The 24485-nt window shown below is 41.8% G+C and overlaps 1 protein-coding gene across 1 annotated transcript; it reads left to right on the top strand.

Moving 5' to 3' along the window:
* The first annotated feature begins 12631 nt into the window (after positions 1-12631).
* pdp2 (putative pyruvate dehydrogenase phosphatase isoenzyme 2) lies at positions 12632-20008 on the top strand. Its single transcript, XM_024413531.2, has 10 exons — positions 12632-12764; positions 13325-13436; positions 13709-13873; positions 14298-14417; positions 14543-14829; positions 14981-15086; positions 15249-15318; positions 18709-18875; positions 19061-19360; positions 19477-20008. Exons 2-10 carry the CDS (start codon positions 13365-13367, stop codon positions 19747-19749), a joined length of 1560 nt encoding a protein of 519 aa, XP_024269299.1. The 5' UTR covers positions 12632-12764; positions 13325-13364; the 3' UTR covers positions 19750-20008.
* Positions 20009-24485: the final 4477 nt, after the last annotated feature.

The raw sequence follows: 24485 nt of genomic DNA, 5'->3' as shown, positions 1-24485 counted from the left end.
ATACAGAAAGGAGTGGGAATCAAATCCTGAATTCAAAGGCTGGTTGAAGCCATTTATTGGAGATGATACACGGGCATACTGCCTGTATTGTAAGGCTGATTTCTACGCCAAACTTAGTGATGTAAAAAAACACATGACAACTCAAAAACATACTCAAAAGGCAAAGTCTTCTAACAGTTCCACCCAAAACAAGCTGCCATTTATAGTTAAAATAATTGACTCTGCAAAAAAGGCTGAGGCCACCATGGCATTAGCTATCGCTGAACACTGTTCCATGCTGGCATGTGATCACATTGGAGTAGCATGTAGAGCTGGGGGTTGTGATAACGTACCTTAGTTACACCAAGCAGACAATTATGTCAACATTTCTAGGGCTTGTTGAGTTGGAGGGAGGAGATGCCAAATCTATAGCCTGTGCTGTTGTGGCTTTCCTCGAGAAGTGTTGTCTTAAAAAAGAGAAACTCCTGGGGATAAGGACTGACAATGCCTCTTATGACAGGGATTAACAATGGGGTCCATAAAGTGCTGAAGGAGGAGTATGGCCTCAAATATCTGGTTCTTATTCGCTGCGTGTGCCACTCTCTGCAGCTTGCTGTAAGTAATGCTTCCAAATACACCATCCCCGTAGTGTGGAGTACTTGGTACGAGATACTTATAACTAGTTTTCAGTGTCTCCAAAGCACAGGGAGGCCTACAAGGCCATATATGATACCATCAACTGTGGTGGGAAACCTTTACAGATGGCCAAGGTGTGTGCCACATGTTGGCTCTCCATTGAACCCGCGGTTTCACGCATATTGGACCAGTGGGAGGAGCTTAGGCTGCATTTTGCAGTCCCCAAGTCCAGTGAACACTGCTACATGGTTGAGGTTTTATAGTCCATGTACAGTGATCCTCAAAACATATTGTATGACTTTTTTGAAGTCAGTGCTGGGTGAGGTACAGTAGTGCTGGGTGAGGTACAGTAGTGCTGGGTGAGGTACAGTAGTGCTGGGTGAGGTACAGTAGTGCTGGGTGAGGTACAGTTGGCCATCAAGGCTTTTAAGGGAGAGCAAGTAGATCCTCTTAAGCTACTTGACAGTTTGGTTAGCCTGATCAAGTCTGTGAGCAGCAGGGTGCTGAATCCACTGGCAAATGTTGATGTACTCAAAGGGCCAATAGATGGATACATCAGTCCCAAACCGTACCTTGGTTACCTTTTTGAGTCAAAGGCAGCTGAGCTCCACCCTGCGCCTGAGGATGAAAACAATGTCCGAAAGGGGTGTGTAGCCTTCACCATCTCCCTCACTAATGAGTTGAGGGTGAGACTGCTGGACACATCGAAGAATTGCAGTACATGTCAGTTTTCAATGTGGAGGAAACGCTAAAGCACAATAAGAGCCTTGGCGAAATAGAAAAAAATAGCCAAGCTCCTTGGCTACTCACCTGCAGAGATAGACAAGATTGTCCAGCAATGGCGTGGCATCCATCTTCGTAAATGGAATGAGACAAAAAACACACTGGGCTTCTGGAGTGAGATTTGGAAGTTCAGGGATGCAGCTGATATCAACCCGTTTCAAGAACTTGCCATGGCTGCTGTGTCTGTGTTGTCCTTGCCACACTCGAATGCTGAAGTCCAGAGAGTATTCAGACAGATGAGTGTGTAAAAAGCAACCTTAGAAATCAGATGTCCTTGCAGACCCTTAACTCCATTCTGTACATTCAATATGGACTGAAGCTGTCTGGTGAGGCTTGCTATGAGCACCAGCTGCCTGATAATGTTTTGCAGCTTTTTGGCACATCAGCTGCTTACTCATTTAAGTCAGCTCCCTTTACCAAAATGACTATGACCCACTCTTTCTGTGAGCCAGCACATCTTGTGTGTGTGTGGAGGGGGTTCTGAAAATGTAAAAAAATAACCAAATTAGGGCCAGACTAGTTACCATAATTTTCTCACATTGACAGTTTTTTCTATTGTTTCTTTTTGGTCCATTTAGATTGTATACAAAACAAAAAAAAATGTTATGGTTAAAAATGTTCATGTTTTACTGTGACTTGTTGTGGACCATAAGGTTAAAAACCAAACCAAATTAAGAAAACTAAACTAAAAAACAAAAACATATCAAATAAAAAATTAAATAAAAAACTAAGTAACTCCCCAGAGTGTTTCTTTTGGGTCACTTTTGCAGGTCCCAAGCCTGGATAAAGGAGGAGGGTTGGAATTGTGACATGAAAAAAAACAAGAATCGACAGAAGTTAGTTCATTTGTAGTTCTAAACATATTAGGGTGTTTTTTACTCACTTTTTTTGTCTCTCCCACGATGTTATTCCTCTCTCCTACAGCGTCCATCACAATTACATGCACATGGCTAATTATGCAAATTAGGTGATGTATTTTAGCGACTTTTAGGACAGCCAATAGCTACTTTCCTTATTGAGGAGTTGGCAACACTGCCCTGGAGAAGGCGGAAAGGAGATGGCGGTCAGGCGTAGTGCAGTATTATCGCGAGGAGACGTATACGTTGAAAACAGAGGAGGAATGGAGGGAAATGGAGAGGGAGAGAAGGTATAAGAGAGAGGGAAGAAGAGGGTGAGCTTGAGTCAGATAAGAATGGTTGAAAAAAGGGAGATGGTTTGTCAAAGAAGGGAAGAAAGTGAAGGGAAGAAAGTGTAAGCAGAGGGAGCTAAAGACAGGAGGAGAAATGGAAGTGAATGAGGGTGAAGTGTGCACTGAGGATCAGGATAAAGAAGAGTCTGTGACAGTAGGAGCGAGGTTTATGGAAAAAGGGGACTCTTGCCTTATGGCTGATCTATTTGTGGTTTCACAGTGGGTGAAAAAAGAGTTGGGTCATGTGGAATCGGTGAGGGTAACCAGAAGTGATCTAGTGATAATTGTTTGTGATTCTGTTGGGCAGAGTAAGAATGCGCTCGAAGTAAAACTAAAAAAGTTAATTGTTTCATTCTCAAGAAAAGTGATAACTGGGGTAGCAGTAGATATAAAAGTTGACCAGCTGAGGGCAAAGATTCCCGGTGTATGTGATGCTCGTCAATTGATGCGACGCAGACAGGGTGGAGAGAGTCGGGAAACAGAAGAGTCATTGTCTGTTCTTTTGAGTTTTGAAGTTGAGTCTTTGCCTGACGAAGTGAAGTTAGAATATATAAGTTATCCTGTACGAGCGTATGTGCCGAATACATTACGATGTTACAGGTGTCAAGCTTATGGGCATGTGGCAGCAGTGTGTAGGAGGGAGGGTCCAAGGTGTGAGAAATGTGCAGAAAGGCATGAGACAAAGGGATGTTTAGTATTGAGGAAAGTAGTGGAATGTGTTAATTGTAGGGATGCCCGTGGAGCTGGGGATCAGAAATGTCTGGTGCGAGAGAGGCAGGTTGAGGTTTCCAGGGTTAGAGTAGAGCAGAAGTTGTCATACGCTGATGCAGTAAAGAAAGTAGAGGAAGATGGGTTAAGGGGGAGGAGTAGTAGAGCTGTACCATTACAGAGGGATAGGCTAAAAAGTGAAATAAGTTTCAGTAAGATTGGATTTTTAGCATTTATAGCAATGCTTATCAATTGTACTGCAGGGATGGATCTGAAGTCTCAGAAAAGTGAGGTTGTGGTGGTATTTGGGTGTGCGAGACTTGACATCAGAAGAGTTACAGGGTGTGTTAAGTGGTGATGTCCCATCCTTTCAGGATGATGGCATGAGGCAGGAATAAATACATTTAATTAGTGGAGTAGGATGGTGTTAAATTCTGTATATCATTTTGAAAATAGTGAGTGTAGTGTTAGATGGTAGGGTATTTATTTAATACATTTTTATTATTATTTTTCAAGCAAAGTATAAGTACTCCAGGCACTTAAAGAAATCATGAATGTCATTGACATATTGGAATTAGTGGATATATGGAGGCTTAAATACCCTGACCTAGTTAGATAAACATGGCGGAGGCTTTATCAAGCTAGTCGTCTTGATTACTTTCTTATGTCATTCTCTCTGGCACCAAAAGTTTAAAAAGTGTTGATAGGGGACAGAATGCAGTCGGATCATCACATAATTGGCATATATATATTACTCTTACAGAATTTACATGTAGGCGAGGATATTGGAAATTTGATCAAAGCCTACTGGGTGATAACTTGTTTTTAACTAGGACAGAATCATTTATAACTGACTTTTTCCGACATAACATAGGAGATCCCCTTATTGTATGGGCCACTTTTAAATGTGCGGAACTTATTCAAGAAAGATCCAGTGTAATATATTTTTTTAAATAAAGTGAACTGGATGGAATATTGGGGGAAACGCACCAAATTATTTTTCAATCTTCAACATAGAAATGCTACCAACATTTTTTTTTACAGAAATTTGTTACAAATGGAGTCACTCATGATTCACCAAACAATATTTTGAAAGAGAAAGTAAAGTACTTTAAGAATATGTTTTCGTGTCAGTCTCCTCCATCTCCACTAACCGAAGCTAATTGTATAATCCCCCCGTATTAATAATGTAAAATTAACATCTGTACAGAAAGACTCATGTGACGGCCAAATTACAAAGAAGGAACTTCTTGATGCAATTAAAGCCTTTAAATCTGGGACAACTCCAGGGCTGGATGGCATACCAGTGGAGGTATACCAAACTTTTTTTATATACTCAGAGGACCGTTATTAGCATGTTCTAACCACTCCTATAAAAATGGTAGATTATTGTACACTCAACAAGGTCTGATTTCATTATTACTGAAACAGGATCCAAGTGGTACATATAAAGATCCAGTCCATTAAAAAAATTGGAGGCCTCTTACACTTCAGTGTTGTGATGCTAAATTTCCAGCTAAATACTTAGCGCATAGAATTAAAAAGATTGTCAGATATTATTCCTCCTAATCAGACAGTTTTTTTTTTTTACATGGACGATACATTGGAGATAATAAGACAAGTACTGGAAACAATAGAACACTGAAATGTCTGGGAAACCAGGCCTGATTTTCATAGGATTCTTTGAAAAGGCTTTTGATAAAGTACGACTGGAGTTTATATATAAATGCCTGTAATATTTCAATTTTGGAGAATCTCTTATAAAATGGGTTAAAGTTACGTATAGTAACCCTACACGCAAAATAGTAAATAATGGCTGCATCTAGGGTTGCAAAGGGTCGGAAATGTTCCAGTAAATTTCAGGAATTTTCCCAGACCTTTTCCATGGGAAGTTAAGCCCTGGAATTTGGGGAGTTTTGCTTAAAATCAAAAAAAGTTAGCTTATAACAGTAACCCTTTTTTTGTGGGATACACTAGGCAATTAATTCTAGGTCTTTTGGCATATTTTGGTTAAAGTATCCCCAATTCAATGGAATTGCAACCCTCTGCATGTACAGTACATTCTCCCTTCACATGTGCTCTTCCATCACATGTACAGCTGATTCAAAATCTTGCACATTAATGAGATGCTATTGAGCACACACACTACTATACTGTCTGAGCCAAGGACTACATGCTTTCTGGTAAGTTTTGATTACAATACTGGGTGGGAATATCTTATATGAAATACATTATTTTTTTGTTAAATAGTAGCCTACAGCAAAGTGTGTTTAAACAATTTAACTTGTTAATTTCTGCTAGTTAGTTTTTGCTACAATGTGGGTTTTAGCTTGCTTGAGCCTAACTGAAGAGTGTTAATTCACCTGTTTCCAGACATGTTTCATTTTAAAACATTTATTTTACAGAGGAGTTGTTTAATCTAACTGCTTACCTAGTTATCTGTACATGGAATGTATTTGTTTTGTTTAAAAAGCCCACAAATCTTATCAGGAAAATGCAATTGGCACCATATGTGTGGAGACATTTCACTGCAGCCAATGTAGAAGGAAATGCTGTGTACATTTGCAAATACTGTGCCAAATCATGTGAAGAATGCAAAGATGCAAAGTCATCTGGCCAAGTGCATAAAGTTCCCTCAGCGCTCACAAGCAACCACTGACAAATTATATTTTCAATTTAAGGTAAGTTGTCCCTTGTATGATCTAAATTGATATTGTTTTATGATGATACCATCTATTGTTTCATGTGAAAATCTTTCTAAAACAGAAAATGGACACAATGATAGAAATCAGAGGTAAGAATATGTAGGCTATAAGAATATGTTGAAGGCTAGCTGTATTGGGTGCAGACTTTTAACATTCAAATAGCTTCTTGGTCATGTAACCTCAACCAAGGTTCAGAATGTCCACTGACTACCCTTCTATACTGCCAACCCTTGACACTTCATCTCAGGTGATTTTACATTCCAATATCTCCTTGGTTATGTGACCTACTGACCTCAAACAAGGTTCAGAATGTACACTCAGTGGGTCTACATATTGCCCACCCTTTGTCTTTTTTCATCTCACACGATTTTACATTTATTTTTCAAACTAGAATTTCAATAGCTCCTTGGTCATGTCAATTACACACCTAAGTGTGCAGTGGATATATATATATACCCATACTGCATAACCTCTAGTTTTGTATCTTCTATATTGTTGTACATTAATAGTTTGACAATTAGGGGCTTCAATCCAGTGTTGTATTTACCCTTTTCTTTCATATTTATCTGTAATAAATTGGTAGTTTTATTTTCCCTTTCCTTAAGTCTTTATTTTGCCACAGTATTTAACAGTGGTACACAATAGGACAGAAAGAGAATATCTCCCTTCATCGTTAATATCAACCATAAAGGAAAAGGGCAAAGTATAAGAGTCATGTTATTAATTGTCCAAAGCAGGGATGGAGAGTGAACTGCACAGCCAGTAAGGTAGGCTGTAGTGGGTTCAGGCAATACATATACTGAACATGTAACCACAATAGTGGCCAGATAATCAATTAAAATTGAATATTGACTAGTTGTAGACCTTTAATATTTTCCAAAATGTCAGACTTTACGTCAAATAAGTACAAAACATTTCAGTGTTAACTTCCTCTTTATCCCTGGTTGATGTACATTTCAGAGCCTCTTCAGTGTGGATGGGGTATAGCATACATTTTAAACAAAGACATCACTTCCAGTTTGTGTTCTTCACACCTATTGAACTCATTTGTATTCATCCCTAGGTACAGCACATGGAACCACCGTTGGCATGCAAAACATTCAATCTAAAACAGAACAAAGCGTAACACGTTACAAATCATATCAAATGTCAATGCAGTATGACAAATTAGCCATCCATTGTGTTATCATAAATTGTCTTACATGCTGTCTGTTATCAAAAGATTATAAACATGTTAAATAAAGTTACTAACCCAGTCAGTCTTTGGGCAACAGCCAGGTACTTTATCAATGGCACACATGGAGCAGTTGTTGCCTTTGTTGAACTCTGAAATCATAGGCATGAACTACATAAAAATAATTTACATTTACTTTGAATTCAATTTCATTACATACCAGGCATTTTTAGTATATCCTCAGCCATTTCTTTTCACAGCTTCTGTGTTTTTGTGAAGGTTCTATATCCATTTGGGAGGGGATGTTAGGGAAGTTCTGTGCAACTTCCTTGGCCATCTACACCAAAAAAGAAAATAGTTTGATCTAAATTGTCACATAACAGCTAACCATTCATTATTGAAAATATAACTAAAGACCCCACAGCTGAAGTTGTCCTGCTGCATGGTGTGAGTTATTTCCCCTCCTTTCCATTTTATGTCCACCCAATCTTGTCCATGGCAGGATCTTCATTTTGAAGTATTTTCTTTAGGTAAACATAATGGAATTCTGATTAGTTATAGGCAAATGAATACACAGGCCAAAACTGTATGCTCTTTTCCTTATCAGCATAATCTAGTAGTGGTAATTTCCTTTAATCCCCATTCTACACAGCCAAATCAGAGGCACTGAACCATTTACAGGATGACAATAAAATTAACATTTAGGATCCAACGCTATCACAGAGTGAATAAATGTAGGGTGTTTGTAGACTAAGAAAAAAATATTAAGTGACAGTTATCAGAACGTGCTTAAAGTCATATCACAAAGACCACCAAGTCCATGACAATAGAGAATTCATTGTAAGCACCAATGTGTTTTGTCAAAATATGATCTGAAAATGTTAGTTGTTACGGATACAAGTATTCTGTGTATTTCTTTTCTCTCCCTCTCCCCCTACTCACAGATGGCAATCATTCCCTAATCAGAAGACACCTGCTTCTTTTCCTCCTACCCAATCACAGTTCCTTTCCCTTGGTTTAAAAACCCTGTCAGTTGTTCTCTCTGGAGCAATCTTTGTAAATGCCATATGTTTGTAGATCTCGTGTGGTTTAGGATACATGTCACTTTGTCCCCATGTGTGAGTATTGTTTTTGGTTATGGTGTTTGAGTGTTTGTTTGATGGTGGGAAAAGGGGGTAACCAGACAGGTCACCCATTGGCATACACTACCCGTAGGTAAACTTTGTTAAACACACTAGTTAGAACTGGGCGGACCACCCACTATTTTTGGTTAGCTGTGGTTGAAATAGGCTAGTCTAGCTTAGGGGTGTTTTTGAATGCTTATGGTTTCTTTCCTTGGGTCCAGCTCAGCCCATTTTCCTGCCCCCCATTACTGTGTGTATTAATAAACCCTGAGTTTGACGGAAGATTTAAGTTGTGGTTATTTGTTCTCACAGTTACGTTTTCACTTATTTGCGTGAGTTATTACGAGTCTCGTTACCACCCCCCCACAGACTGTCGGGCCAAAGGGATTCATAACAGTTGCTAAACATAACACTTCTATTTGCCATAGCAATTTGTTTTATGCAGTTGATGAATATTCCATGTACCAACACTACATGTAGGATGGACATAAGACATTCCCACATACAGTTTACACAGACACTTTTCAGCTACAGTTGAAGTCAGAAGTTTACATACACTTAGGTTGGAGTCACTCATTTTTCAACCACTCCATATTTCTTGTTAACAAACTATAGTTTTGGCAAGTCTACTTTGTGCATAAGTCATTTTTCCAACAATTGTTTAGATCATTTCACTTAATTCACTGTATGACATTTCCAGTGGGTTTTACATACTAAGTTCACTGCCTTTAAACAGCATGGAAAATGTCAGAATTGTCATGGCTTTAGAAGCTTCTAATAGGTTAGTTGACATCATTTGAGTCAATTGGAGGTGTACCTGTGGATGTATTTCAAGGCCTACCTTCAAACGCAATGCCTCTTTGCATGACATGGGAAAATCAAGAAATCTGCCAAGACCTCAAATTGTAGACCTCCACAAGTCTAGTTAATTTTTTAAATGCCTGAAGGTACCACATCCATCTGTACACAGCAGTCATACCGCTCAGGAAGTAGACGTTATGTCACCTAGAGATTAATGTAATTGTGCAAAAAGTGCAAATCTTATCACAGAACAGCAAAGGACCTTGAAGCTGGAGGAAACAGGTACAAAAGTATCTATATCCATAGTAAAACGAGTCGTATATCGACCTGAAAGGCCACTCAGCAAGGAAAAAGCCAGTGCCCAAAAACAGCCATAAAAAAAAAGCCAGACTACAGTTTGCAACTGCACATGGGGACAAAGACAGTACTTTTTCTAGAAATGTCCTCTGGTCTGATGAAGCAAAAATAGAACTGTTTGGCCATAATGACCATCGTTATGTTTGGAGGAAAAAGGGAGAGGCTTGCAAGCCAAAGAACACCATCCCAACCGTGACGCACGGCAGTGGCAGCATCATGTTGTGGGGGTGCTTTGCTACAAGAGGGACTGGTGCACTTCAAAATAGATGGCATCATGAGAATGGAAAACAATGTGGCTATATTGAAGCAACATCAAGACATGAGTCAGGAAGTTAAAGCTTGGTCGTAAATGAGTCTTCTAAAGGGACAATGACCCCAAGCACACTTCCAAAGTTGTGGCAACAAAGTCAAGGTATTGGAGTGGCCATCACAAAATGTGGGAAGAACTGAAAACATGTGTACAAGCAAGGAGGCTTACAAACCTGACTCACAAACCTGGGCCAAAATTCACCCAACTTATTGTAGGAAGCTTGTGGAAGGCTACTAGAAACATTTGACCCGAGTTGAACAATTTAAAGGCAACGCTACCAAATACTAATTGAGTGTATGTAAACTTCTGACCCACTCAGAATGTGATGAAAGAAATCACTCTGACATGTCACATTCTTAAAATAAAGAGGTGATCCTAAATGACCTAAGACGGGGAATTTTTACTAGGATTAAATGTCAGGAATTGTGAAAACTGGACCCAAGGAAAGAAACCAATATCCAAAAACACCCCTAAGCTAGACTACTACTATACAGCTAACTAACCTAAAATACAGTGGGTGGTCCGCCCAGTTCAGTGTTTTCAGACAAAGTAGTCCTACGGGTACTGTGGGCGACTTGTCTTAGTACCCCCTTTTCCAAACATCATAGCAAAAAACCACTACTCACAGGTGTTGTCATGTCGTTGCAAAACCAGAGCACTACCAAGAGGTTGCACTCTGAAGCAAACAGACAGGATTTTTAAACCAAGGGAATGTGATAGGGTAATGGAAACAGGAGGTGTGTCTTCTGATTAGCGACTGATTGATGACTGATTGGGGAATGATGATTGCCACCTGTGAGGAGGAGAGAAAAGAAATGCACACACAGGATACACACACACAGGATACCTGTATCTGTAACAGTATATCTCCCCCCCCCCCCTTGGTTAGGTGCACATTTAATGTACTTCTATGTTCATCCTTCATACTGTATGACATTTATTTTTACATGATATGTTTAGAATTGTGATTGAAAAATGCTTATTGTCATGTTATGTCTAGTATTTATTACCTCACCCACAAACCATTTGTGGGGTTGCAGGGTGCGACTACTTCCCGGAGGAGAACAAGAGACAAGACGACTGGATATGGGAAGCGTCACGTTGCCAAGCAACAAAGAAAATCTGATGGTGGAGCTGTCATTTGATCGCGGACTGAGCATGCACTTCCAGGAAATGACACCACCAAAGTTCTGGTGCAGCGTAATGGGATAGTATCCTGTTCTCGCCTGTCATGAAATCAGAATCAGGCTACCGTTCAGCACTACCTATCTGTGTTAAAGTGGCTGAAAACTAAAGTTATGATTCACTATTTTAATTATTATTGTTAATTCATTCTGACATGCATATGACATTTTATTGAACTGGTTAAAAAAATGTAAGGTTGTGAAACTATTGACATTGTAATTGATGATTAAGAATTTCTGCTGATTGCTGTTTTTTCTATTTTAAACAATGTGTTACTGTTCATTAACATTATTGGACTGTTTATGATGTCATGTTCTGAGTCTGATCATTTCTTACACCCACTCCTGAACTGGTCACCTAATTAAATGGCCTATTCTCTTCAACTGATAATAAAAGTTTGCTCAGTTAATATGGCTGTGTAATGACTTTCTTTAATACCATAATTGAGACAGTCTATTTTGCAAGTGAAGCCTTCCCAAGAAGGTAGCTGCAACACAACATTATAAAATGTAATCATCGACAGTCCATAATGTTGGGTCGCGACTCAATTGTCATTGTCAAATTTGGGTCCCCAGGCAAAACCAGTTGAGAACCACTGCTGTAGATGACATAATAGGCAGGACAAGGAGTGGGTGTGGCCTTGTATGCTGATGATGTGGCTGTATGGAAGAGAGGTGGGAATGTGAAATATGTGATGAGGAAGATGCAATAAGCTGTGTGAGTTAATGAGGGCCGAACAGGCAACTGCTCAGTATCTGACCGAAAGGCGCTACAGAGGGTAGTGTGTATGGCCCAGTACATCACTGTGGCCACGCTTCCTAACATCCAGGACCTATATACTTGGCGGTGTCATAGACTGTTCTCCCTGCTACCGCATGGCAAGCGGTACCGGAGTGCAAAGTCTAGGACCAAAAGGCTCCTTAATAACAGCTTCTACCCCCAAGCCATAAGACTGCTGAACAATTAATCAAATGGCCATCCGGACTATTTACACGTCTGCTACTCGCTGTTTATTATCTATGCAGAGTCACATTACAAATTATCCCGACCTTTAACCTGTACCCCCCACATTGACTCGGTACCGGTACCCCCTGTATATAGCCTTGTTATTGTTATGTAACTTTCTTGTGTTACTTTAAGATTTTTTTTATTTAGTAAATATTTTCTTAACTCTATTTCTTGAACTGCATTGTTGGTTAAGGGCTTGTAAGTACACATTTCACGGTAACACCTGTTCTATTCGGCGCGTGTGACAAATACAATTTGATTTGATTTGAGATATTCAGGTCCTTGATCTGGGCAAAAGGGCTCGTTCTTTGGTAAAGGTAGTGGGATTCTAGTAGTAAGGGAAGGCAATTTTATCATGTGCACCGGTCAGTTGAGGAAGAGGTGGGGAGTATGGGATGTAGGAGAGAGGATGTTGTGTGGAGCAGACCAAGGTATGGGCATACAGGTTTGAATGCCACATTGTGGATGATAGAGCGACATGAAACAGGTCTGTGTGATGAGTGTTCAGTGGAGGAAATGGTGGAACATGTGTTGATATTTTGTGAACTGTATGGTTTAGAAGTGGTATCTAGGGCTCTATTTCACTTTCTTAGAGGAACAGGACTGAAGATAATTAAATGTAGGTATGACGTGACTGGCCTCACACTCCAGTACAGTAGTTGGCAGTGTATGCACCTTTAAAATTGGATGCGAGCCGTCAACCCCCAATCTCAAAGAAGAAGGTGTCGATGACAGGCAAGCAGTAGCTTACCTGTCTTGTTCTTTTGGGCAGCTGGCACACACCGCAGCAGTCGATCTGAGAATGGTTTGATTTACACTTCTTCACTCGTTAGATACCTGATTCATTATTATACGTCCGATAAATATCGCTATCTAAGTATCGCTTGCAAAGCATTCGGTGGACAACTTCGCCAGCTATTCTGCGTATATCAGTGGTGGCTAGCTAACACCGGCAGTCTGTTTGGTCGTATTCATCAAAGCACACCGTAGCATTAACTGTTAAAGTTAACCTAAACGGTGTACGTAACGTTAGCTAGCTACGTTGCATAACGTTGCTACAGTGTGCACTAATGAGCACGATCTGATGTAGGCTAGCAGGTTACGTTACTGTATTCTGTTTATATTTTAGCTAGCTAGCTAACGTTACCTGAATTTGTTTCCACATTAAATCTACATATATAGCCAATTTAGCGCTAGCTGCACCAAACATGTGCTATAACGTTAGTGCTTGCATCTTGTGTCCGCGCTCTACTTGAACGACAAACGTTACAGTAGCTAGCTATTTCCACTCCCAATACTGATAAGCTTAGTCAGGTGTGCAGGTGATAATTGCAGATATTTTATTGATTAGCCGCTGTTTTCTAGGTCTGAGGCACAGCAGAGCCTCTCATACTCAAGCCTTCGGATGTCTAGCCATGTGTGTGGCCGCATACTTCTGCGAGCTGCAAGCAGCACCCTCAGCCCCCTCTCTCCCCAGGTAGGTGCTGTCTGAGAGATCAGAAACACCAAAGCGTTCAATCAGTGACTGGTTTAGGGCAATTGTCTGCGAAAGCAGGTGTTTGCACTCAGCAAGTAGACTAAATAACATTAATGGATGACTTGGATTGCAGCCCTTGGAGGGAGCGAACGCTTGCACTATCAATGTAAATGCTGGCCTGTCATTATATCTATCCATTCCTTTTCCTGTCTTTCTTTTTTGGCCATCATGCCCTCTACTCCTCCATACTCTCCTGCCCCTCCCCCTCTCAGTGGCCCAGTCTGACCCAGCGAGCCTGCCTCTCCTCCTGGGGGTGCTCTGTGTCTGGTGCTAGGTGTAGCTCTGGGGCCACCATGCGCTTCCTCTCCACCCGTCAGGACCTGGACTTTCAGCTGAGCCGTGTCCAGATCAGCAGCATCCTGCGAGCCAACGAGCAGGTAGCACCTATTATAATAATCACTACGTAATCATATAAAGCAGGGGTGTTCATTTCCCATCTGTATGTGGGCCACTTCAGGATGCACATTTTCGTTCCATCCCAACAATATTGCACCTGTTTTAACCTATCATTACTGCCCTTGGGTAGTTGAATCAGGTGTGATGGCATTGGGCTGGGCTTTCTCAGGACCGAAAACCCTTGATATAAGCCATCAAGCAGGAGAATGCCTTTGTCTAATGAAGGTTGTTGATCTAGTTATCTAGTACAGTCTAGTATTTTTCTATGGAGTGATTTTTGTATATGGTCTGCATTCACACCCTGTCTGCACCAGGGTGCATGGCTCACCACCCCTAACCAACATGTTTTAGGCATCATTTATTCTCCAGTTATTTAAATACACCCTATTGTTCTGTCTAACCCAGGCAGTGAGCATCCCTGAGTTTGATGGCCGGGGTCTCAGTGCTGTGAGGAAGTTTGAAAGCAACCAGTTGGCAGCTAACACCCCCAACGAGGACCGCCGCAGCGCAGCCACCTGCCTACAGGTGTGTGTGTTGCTAGTTACAAACAAGCAGGAGAATGTCTAACATGCTCCCCCAGTTCCTCCCTCTCTCTCTCCCCCAGACTAAGGGAATGTTATCCAGGATAATTGACAGTCTCTGTTCCCCAGACTAAGGGCATGCTGTTCGGGGTATTTGATGGTCATGGTGGCTGGGCGTGTGCCCAGGCGGTCAGTGAGCGTCTGCTGTACTATGTGGCGGTGGCCATGATGTCCCAGAGAGGACTGGAGGAGCTGGAACACTGCATGGAGCAGAGCAGGCCTGTCCCTCCTATCCTACAGTGGTACAAAAACCACGGAGACTACAACTACAGAGAGTCAGCCTCGCTCTATGTAGAACACCTCCGGGTCTTCTGGCAGGAGCTTCTGGACAGCGAGGAGCACGGCGACGGAATGAGGTGGGGCTGTGTGTGGACGTTGTGAGACAATGAGCATGGCATGAGGTGTGGGCCTGACTCATCTCTCTGATTAGTGTTGTTAACCAACTGTTTTTGTCTTCTGGTTCTTATACGTCTCTCCAACCCTCTATCCTCCTTGCCTCCCTCCCAGTCCCCCTGATGCTCTGTATTATGCCTTTAAGCGTCTGGACACAGACATCTCTCTGGAGGCCCAGGTCCCACACTCTAGCGACCTGATAAGGAGTACTGCCATACAGGTGTGAGTGTGTGCTGTCCACCTCATTCAAGATTAATCAGGAATTTCAGATTTTCTCACCTAAATCAGCAATGCTATTGCCTGGGTCTTTAACTTATTGTGGCAATGGATTGGTGGCAATTCTCCCCTGACTTTCTCTGTTGTGTTTAACACATCCCACTAGGTGGCGTTTGCTGGCTCCACAGCCTGTGTTGCCCACGTGGGCACTGAGGGGATCCATGTGGCGAATGCAGGTAGGGTGGGATATACGCTGAGTGTACAAAACATTTAAGAACACCTCTTTCCATGACATGGACTGACCAGGTGAAAGCTATGATCCCTTATTCAAATCAAATGTTATTTGTCACATACACATGGTTAGCAGATGTTAATGCGAGTGTAGCGAAATGCTTGTGCTTCTAGTTCCAACAATGCAGTAATAACCAACGAGTAATCTAACCTAACAATTCCAAAACTACTACCTTAATACACACAAGTGTAAAGGGATAAAGAATATGTACATGAAGATATATGAATGAGTGATGGTACAGAACAGCATAGGCAAGATGCAGTAGATGGTATAGAGTACAGTATGTACATATGAGATGAGTAATGTAGGGTATATAAATATAAAGTGGCATAGTTTAAAATGGCTAGTGATACATGTATTACATAAAGATGGCAAGATGCAGTAGATGATAGAGTAGAGTATATACATTTATGAGATGAGTAATGTAGGGTATATACTCTACTCCATATCATCTACTGCATCTTGACCTGCATCGGTGTATTGCACAAGATTTTCCAACTCAGGAACTCATGCTTTCTGAGGATGTAACAGTGATGGCTATTGGGCTTCCTATCAAGCACTTTGAGAGCCTGTTTGTAGCAATGTTGTACAGCAAGCTTGGGCCCAACTAGTCAAGCAGTATGTTAAGTGGGGGAGTATCATAGATTTGAAGTACAGTTTTGCTATCTCTGTAGTAAAACAATTTCGTATAAATCGGAAATTAGCTAGGTTGAATTTGGTTATTGGAATTACCTTCTTCACATGCTTTTTAAAAGAGGTTGGAATCAAGTATGGGGCCCCAGTGTTGAGGATCAGCGGGGTGGAGATGTTGTTACCGACCCTCACCACCTGGGGGGGTCAGGAAGTGCAGTACCCAGTTGCACAGGGTGGGGTTTGAGACCCAGGGTCTCGAGCTTGATGAAGAGTTTGGAGGGTACTACTGGTGTTAAATGCTGAGGTGTAATCAATGAACAGCATTCTCACATACAGTGGGGCAAAAAAGTATTTAGTCAGCCACCAATTGTGCAAGTTCTCCCACTTAAAAAGATGAGAGGCCTGTAATTTTCATCATAGGTACATTTCAACTATGACAGACAAAATGAGAAGAAAAAAATCCAGAGAATAACATTGTAGGATTTTTAATGAATTTCTTTGCAAATTATGGTGGGAAATAAGTATTTGGTCACCTACAAACAAGCAAGATTTCTGGCTCTCACAGACCTGTAACTTCTTCTTTAAGAGGCTCCTCTGTCCTCCACTTGTTACCTGTATTAATGGCACCTGTTTGAACTTGCTATCAATATAAAAGACACCTGTCCACAACCTCAAACAGTCACACTCCAAACTCCACTATGGCCAAGACCAAAGATCTGTCAAAGGACACCAGAAACTAAATTGTAGACCTGCACCAGGCTGGGAAGACTGAATCTGCAATAGGTAGGCAGCTTGGTTTGAAGAAATCAACTGTGGGAGCAATTATTAGGAAATGCAAGACATACAAGACCACTGGTAATCTCCCTCGATCTGGGGATCCACGCAAGATCTCACCCCGTGGGGTCAAAATGATCACAAGAACGGTGAGCAAAAATCCCAGAACCACACGGGGGGACCTAGTGAATGACCTGCAAAGAGCTGGGACCAAATTAAGAAAGCCTACCATCAGTAACACACTACGCCGCCAGGGACTCAAATCCTGCAGTGCCAGACGTGTCCCCCTGCTTAAGCCAGTACATGTCCAGGCCTGTCTGACGTTTGCTAGAGAGCTTTTGGATGATCCAGAAGAAGATTGGGAGAATGTCATATGGTCAGATGAAACCAAAATATAACTTTTTGGTAAAAACTCAACTCGTCGTGTTTGGATGACAAAGAATGCTGAGTTGCATCCAAAGAACACCATACCTACTGTGAAGCATGGGGGTGGAAACATCATGCTTTGGGGCTGTTTTTCTGCAAAGGGACCAGGACGACTGATCCGTGTAAAGGAAAGAATGTATGGGGCCATGTATCGTGAGATTTTGAGTGAAAACCTCATTCCATCAGCAAGGCCATTGAAGATGAAACGTGGCTGGGTCTTTCAGCATGACAATGATCCCAAACACACGAAGGAGTGGCTTCGTAAGAAGCATTTCAAGGTCCTGGAGTGGCCTAGCCAGTCTCCAGATCTCAACCCCATAGAAAATCTTTGGAGGGAGTTGAAAGTCCGTGTTGCCCAGCAACAGCCCCAAAACATCACTGCTCTAGAGGAGATCTGCATGGAGGAATGGGCAAAAATACCAGCAACAGTGTGAAAACCTTGTGAAGACTTACAGAAAACGTTTGACCTCTGTCATTGCCAACAAAGGGTATATAACAAAGTATTGAGAAACTTTTGTTATTGACCAAATACTTATTTTCCACCATAATTTGCAAATAAATTCATTAAAAATCCTACAATGTGATTTTCTGGATTTTTTTTGTCATAGTTGAAGTGTACCTATGATGAAAATTACAGGCCTCTCTCATCTTTTTAAGTGGGAGAACTTGCACAATTGGTGGCTGACTAAATACTTTTTTGCCCCACTGTAGGTATTTCTCTTGTCCAGATGGGTTAGGGCAGTGTGGTTGCGATTGCATCGTCTGTGGAATTATTGGGGCGGTAAGCAAATTGGAGTGGGTCTAGGGTGTCAGGTAGGGTGGAGGTGATATGGTCCTTGACTAGTCTCTCAAAGCACTTCATGATGACGGAAGTGAGTGGTAGTTAGCTCAGTTACCGTAGCTTTCTTGGGAACAGGAACATTCTTATTGATGTCACCTGTTAAATACATTTCAGTTAGTGTAGATGAAGGGGAGGAGACAGGTTAAAGAAGGATAAGCCTAGAGACATGGATTGTGTGCATCTTTGAGGGTGAATGGGCAAGAGTAAAGATTTTTGCTTTTGAACAGGGTATGCTAGTAGGTGCCCGGCGCACCTTTTTGAGGGTGTCAAGATCTGCAACTGGGTTTATCACAATACACACGGGAAACTGTTGAGCAAGAATGGTCCACCACCCAAAGGACATACAGCCAACTTGATAAAACTGTGGGAAGCTTTGGAGTCAACATGGGCCAGCATCCCTGTGGAACGCTTTCGACAGCTTATAGAGTCCATGCCCCGACCAATTCTGGCTGTTCTGAGGGCAAAGGGGAGTGCAACTCAATATTAGGAAGGTGTTCTTAATGTTTTGTAAGCTATCTATAATGGGATTGTATCATAATAACTCTGTGACAATGACACTCTTAAATTACTCCCCGTTCACAACAAATGAACATTAAAATACTATGCTATTATTTTCTTCTTTGAACACAAGTTATTTTCTATTGTGTGGCGTAAACTTAGGTGACTGCCGTGCAGTGCTGGGGGTGCAGGAGGAGGACGGGTCGTGGAGCGCCTTACCTCTGTCCCAGGACCACAACGCACAAAACGAGGCTGAGCTGGAGAGGCTCCGAGCCCAGCACCCCCCCTCGGAGAGGGACACTGTGATCACTGACAACAGGCTGCTGGGGGTCAGAACACACCACCACTATCACATAATAGTTGTTCGATCAAATACTGTAGATTTATTTGTATATCATAAGAAAGACCAGGCTGCGCTGGAGAGAGAAACGGTGGTCACTGGTGACAGACTCATACAGTATAGTTACCTCTGCATGTATTCTGTGTGACTAATTCTCCATCTCGTGATCTCTAGATCCTGATGCCTCTGCGTTCGTTTGGAGACGTAAGGTTCAAGTGGAGCCTTGAGCTGCAGCAGAGTGTTCTAGAAAGCCTGGAGTCTGGAATAGAACTGGACTTCCTTAACCTCTACCAGTACACTCCGCCCAACTACCTGAGCCCGCCCTACCTGGACGTGGCGCCGCAGCTGACCTATCACAGCCTCCGACCGCAGGACCGCTTCCTGATCCTGGGCTCTGACGGGCTGTGGGACGAGATGAGCTCTGAGGAGGCGGTTCGGCTGGTGGGTGAACACCTGAGTGGGATTCATCTACAGGTAAGGATGAGAGGGTGTGTGTGAGGGCTTTAGGGAGAAACTTCTTACAGGTGTTTTTTGTCCAGGTGCATATATCCAATTATCAGTTCTATTGTTGTAAACCGTCATCCCTCTAGGCTCCAGTCTCCCCCACTGAGAGACAGTTGAACCTGGGCCAGATGCAAGAGCTGCTGTGGAAACGCCGTGCCCTTGCCATGCCCAGCCTGGACCCCAATGCTGCCACACACCTCATCAGACATGCCCTGGGCACCGGGCAGTATGGAGAGCTCTGCCAGGAGAAACTGGCATCTATGTTGGCTCTGCCTGAGGACCTGGCACGCATGTACAGAGACGATATCACAGCTACTGTGGTTTATCTGAACTCTGATCTGGTCAGACAACACAGGTAATGCAGATGGGGACACACACGAACTTAACATTTTTACAATAAAGATGGTATACTTCAACTCATGCCTGGTCATATAACACACACACATTTCTTGACAGTTGTTTACTTTACCCTACGGTGAAAACATTTGCTGCGTACCTAGGCCCAATGCTCAAATACTGCTCGCAGAGAACTGAGTGGCATTGTATTAGTGTTTTTCAGATGGTTAAATAAACTCAGCAAAAAAAAAACGTCTTCACTGTCAACTGCGTTTATTTTCAGCAAAGTTAACGTGTAAATATTTGTATAAACATAACAAGATTCAACAACTGAGACATAAACTGAACAAGTAACTAACAGAAATGGAATAATGGGTCACTGAACAAAGGGGGGTCAAAATCAAAAGTAACAGTCAGTATCTGGTGTGGCCACCAGCTGCATTAAGTACTGCAGTGCATCTCCTCATGGACTGCACCAGATTTGCCAGTTCTTGCTGTGAGATGTTATCTTGCACTTCCACCAAGGCACCTGCAAGTTCCCTGGACATTTCTGGGGGGAATGGCCCTAGCCCTCACCCTCTGATCCAACAGGTCCCAGACGTGCTCAGTGGGATTTAGATCCGGGCTCTTCGCTGGCCGTGGCAGAACACTGACATTCCTGTCTTGCAGGAAATCACGCACAGAACGAGCAGTATGGCTGGTGACATTGTCATGCTGGAGGATCATGTCAGGATGAGCCTGCAGGAAGGGTACCACGATGGAGGAGGATGTCTTCCCTGTAACGCACAGCGTTGAGATTGCCTACAAGCTCTGTCCGATGATGCTGTGACACACCACCCCAGACCATGATGGACCCTCCACCTCGATCTCGCTCCATAGTACAGGCCTCGGTGTAACGCTCATTCCTTCGACAATAAACGCCAATCCGACCATCACCCCTGGTGAGACAAAACCGTGACTCGTCAGTGAAGAGCACAATTTGCCAGTCCTGTCTGGTCCAGTGACGGTGGGTTTGTACCCATAGACAACGTTGTTGCCGGTGATGTCTGGTGAGGACCTGCCTTACAACAGGCCTACAAGCCCTAAGTCCAGCCTCTCTCAGCCTATTACGGACAGTCTGAACACTGATGGAGGGATTGTGCGTTCCTAGTGTAACTCAGACAGTTGTTGTTGCCATCCTGTACCTGTCCCGCAGGTGTGATGTTCAGATGTACCAATCCTGTGCAGGTGTTGTTACACGTAGTCTGCCACTGTGAGGACGATCAGCTGTCCGTCCTGTCTCCCTGTAGCGCTGTCTTGGGCATCTCACTGTACGAACATTGCAATTTATTGTCCTGGCCACATCTGCAGTCCTCATGCCTCCTTGCAGCATGTCTAAGGCACGTTCAATACAGATGAGCAGGGACCCTGGGCATCTTTCTTTTGGTGATTTTCAGAGTCAGTAGAACGGCCTCTAGTGTCCTAAGTTTTCATAACTGACCCTAATTGCCTACCGTCTGTTAGTGTCTTAACGACCGTTCCACAGGTGGGAAACTGTGTTTTTAACCCTTTACAGTGGTCTGTGAAGTCAATTTGGACGTGGTCCTCAGAGGGACGTTTCTTTTTTTGCTGAGTATACATGAAGTTCTTTTTAGCTTGAAACTCCTACATTTAGGTGAATAACCATGATGTTTTATGTGTGTATGTATGCTGATAAAACAAATTATTTACTGCATAGTCATCATAGTCCCAAAGCACAATCTGTTTCACAAGACTTGACTGGGTACCACGTCATACTTGGCCATAGTTTTAAATAAATCCTATTTTCTTATGAACTCTCTGGTGCACTTTCCCACTTTTTACTGAGTCAGATAAAATCTCACATTTTCAGAACTATGTTTTGTATTTGTTACCTGGTGTTAGTTTGGTAAACCTGCTATGTGTCATATTTTGACTATTTGCTGACAATCTACAGTCCACAAACTGAATGTTTCATTGTTATTGGCATATGCAAATTGTACTCGTAATGCGAAGTTAAGAGGAGTCCGATCAGGGGAAGAAATGACATTTTTCATTGTTTGCTGTAAAATGTTTTTTTCAAATCACGATTTGAACTTTAAATCACTTCCTGAATGAAAATGTGTTAATGTTAACCAAAACCCTTAAACTCTGTTAGTTGTTTGCCTGCCTGTGTTAGGTTTGAGTTTTCTCCATCTACTGTAATGTGTCTGCAAGTTACTCGTCCTCTGCTCTCTCAAATCCTGTTTTCCTCTTAGGATTTAAAAAAATGTATTATGCTCACCTCTCCCACAGGGATTCTTTAGTGCAATTAACACTGGAGCAGAGGCTGGACGAAGTGTACTTTTTAGTCAGTCACATGTCTGTAGTGTCACTATTTTAGGTCACAATGTACCGTCTTCTGTTTCAATAAAGGACATTTTGGTTAAATTAATGCAATTCCCTTCAAAATGGGAAATGAAGGCCTTGTTTTCAGTTCTCATTTGATCTTCAAACATTTCAATATTCCTGTGCCACCACCACTACTTTATCTTGGGTAATTGTTTCATGTACAAAATGAACAAATTTAAAATAGTCCATTTTTTTCTGTTTTCTATTGACAATGAAGCTCTTTAAATTTGGAGAACTGTATAAACTGGAAGTGTTTTGTCAAGATCTGATAAAATCGTGTAGGGTGTGCCAGTTAAAGCCAATTTGGGGCGGCAAGTAGCCTAGTGGTTAGAGTGTTGGGCCAGTAACCGAAAAGTTGCTGGATCGAATCCCCGAGCTGACAAGGTTACAATCTGTCGTTCTGTCCCAGAACAAGACGGTTAACCCACTGTTCCCTGGTAGGCCACCATTGTAAATGAATAAATCTGAATTTGTTATTAGCGGACTTGCCTAGTTAAATTATAAAAATTACTTTTAAATGACCTTTTCAATGTTTACTCTTAAAATCCATGTAAGATGTAAGTCATATACAGTAGTCTGTCAGTGTAACTGTCATTACGACTCAACTCCTTTATGAACATTCTGAGGAAGCAGCTGGGCAATTTAAACTGGAAGACTCTCCTAACTCCAGATAATTCATGTTTTGTTCTTCTTGAATGTTGTGAAATGAAATAAAGGAATTAGGAATTAGTGTCCTCCTGTTCCCCAGCTGCTATACCTTAGTGTATTTATGAAGGAGTTGAGTCGTAATAAAGAACTAATAAACAAGAGCACAGAAAACGACAGGGTTGTTTGGGGATGGTTATAAGGAAGTCTGTTAGTTTCACTTCTACATTCGACTAAGTGCCTTCAGAAAGTATCCATACCCCTTGACTTATTACACATTTTGTGTTGGAGCCTGAATCTAAAATGGATTACATTTTTTTGTTGTTGCTCACCCATCTACACACAATACCTCAAAGTGAAACATGTTTATAGAAATGTTAGCAAATGTACTAAATACAGAAATATCTCATTTACAAAAGTATTCATGCCCCTGAGTCAAGACATATTAGAATCATATTTAGCAGTGTTTACATCTGAGTCTTTCTGCGCAAGTCTAAAAGCTTTGCACACCAGAATTGTACAATACTTGCATTTTTAAAATTATTCTTCAAGCTGTCAATTTGGTTGTTGATCATTGCTAATCCTTTTTCAAGTCTTGCCATCAATTTTTCAAGATAATTTAAGTCAACTGTAACTCGGCCACTCAGGAACATTCAATGTTGTCTTGGTAAGCAACTCCAGTGTATATTTGGTCATGTGTTTTAGGTTATTGTCCTGCTGAAAGGTGAATTTGTCTCCCAGTGTCTGTTGGAAAGCAGACTGAACCTGGTTTTTCTCTAGGATTTTGCCTATGTATAGCTCTATTCTATTTATTTTTAGCCAGAATTACTCCCTAGTCCTTGCCGGTGACAAACATACCTATAACGTGATGCAGCCACCACCATGTTTGAAAATAGGAGTGGTACTCAGTGATATGTTGTTTGCCCCAAACATAACACTGTATTCAGGACATAAAGTACATTTCTTAGCCACATTTTTTGCAGTTTTACTTCAGTGCTTTATTACAAAAAGGATGTGTGTTTTGGATTATTGTGATTAAGTAGAGGCCTCCTTCTTTTCACTATGTCATTTAGGTTAGTATTGTGGAGTAACTACAATGTTGTTGATCCATCTTCCCATTTTCTCCTATCACAGCCATTAAACTCTGCAACTGTTTCCTTCGTCTCTGGCATTTTAGTTAGAAAGGACGCCTGTATCTTTGTAGTGATTGGGTGTATTGATACACCATCCAATGTGTAATTAGTAACTTCACCATGCTCAAACATAACAATGGTCATTATGGCCAAACAGTTCTATTTTTGTTTCATCAGACCAGAGGACATTTCTCCAAAAATAACGATCTTTGTTCCCATGTGCAGTTGTAAACCGTAGTCTGGCTTTTTATGGCGGTTTTGGAGGAGTGGCTTCTTCCTTGCTGAGCAGCCTTTCAGGTTATGTCGATATAGGAATCATTTTACTATGGATATAGATACTTTTGTACCTGTTTCCTCCATCTTCACAAGGTCCTTTGCTGTTGTTCTGGGATTGATTTGCACTTTTCGCACCAAAGTACGTTCATCTCTAGGAGACAGAACGAGTCTCCTTCCTGAGCGCTATGATGGCTGCGTGGTCCTGTGGTGTTTATACTTATGTACTATTTTTTGTACAGATGAACCTGGTACCTTCAGGCATTTGGAAATTGCTCTCAAGGAAGAACCAGACTTGTGGAGGTCTACAATTTTTGGCT

Source organism: Oncorhynchus tshawytscha, linkage group LG06 (assembly GCF_018296145.1).
Source record: "Oncorhynchus tshawytscha isolate Ot180627B linkage group LG06, Otsh_v2.0, whole genome shotgun sequence".
NCBI classification, from domain to species: Eukaryota; Metazoa; Chordata; class Actinopteri; order Salmoniformes; family Salmonidae; genus Oncorhynchus; species Oncorhynchus tshawytscha.
This window is presented reverse-complemented; position numbering and strand designations above follow the sequence as displayed.

What these genes read in the sequence shown, in the direction of transcription:
- pdp2 (XM_024413531.2), top strand. Translation starts at nt 13,365, where the DNA reads ATGTCTAGCCATGTGTGTGGCCGCATACTTCTGCGAGCTGCAAGCAGC. An exon ending in TCAGCCCCCTCTCTCCCCAG is followed by an intron (nt 13,437 to 13,708) that starts GTAGGTGCTGTC and finishes TCCCCCTCTCAG; the next exon opens with TGGCCCAGTCTGACCCAGCG. An exon ending in GAGCACGGCGACGGAATGAG is followed by an intron (nt 14,830 to 14,980) that starts GTGGGGCTGTGT and finishes CCTCCCTCCCAG; the next exon opens with TCCCCCTGATGCTCTGTATT.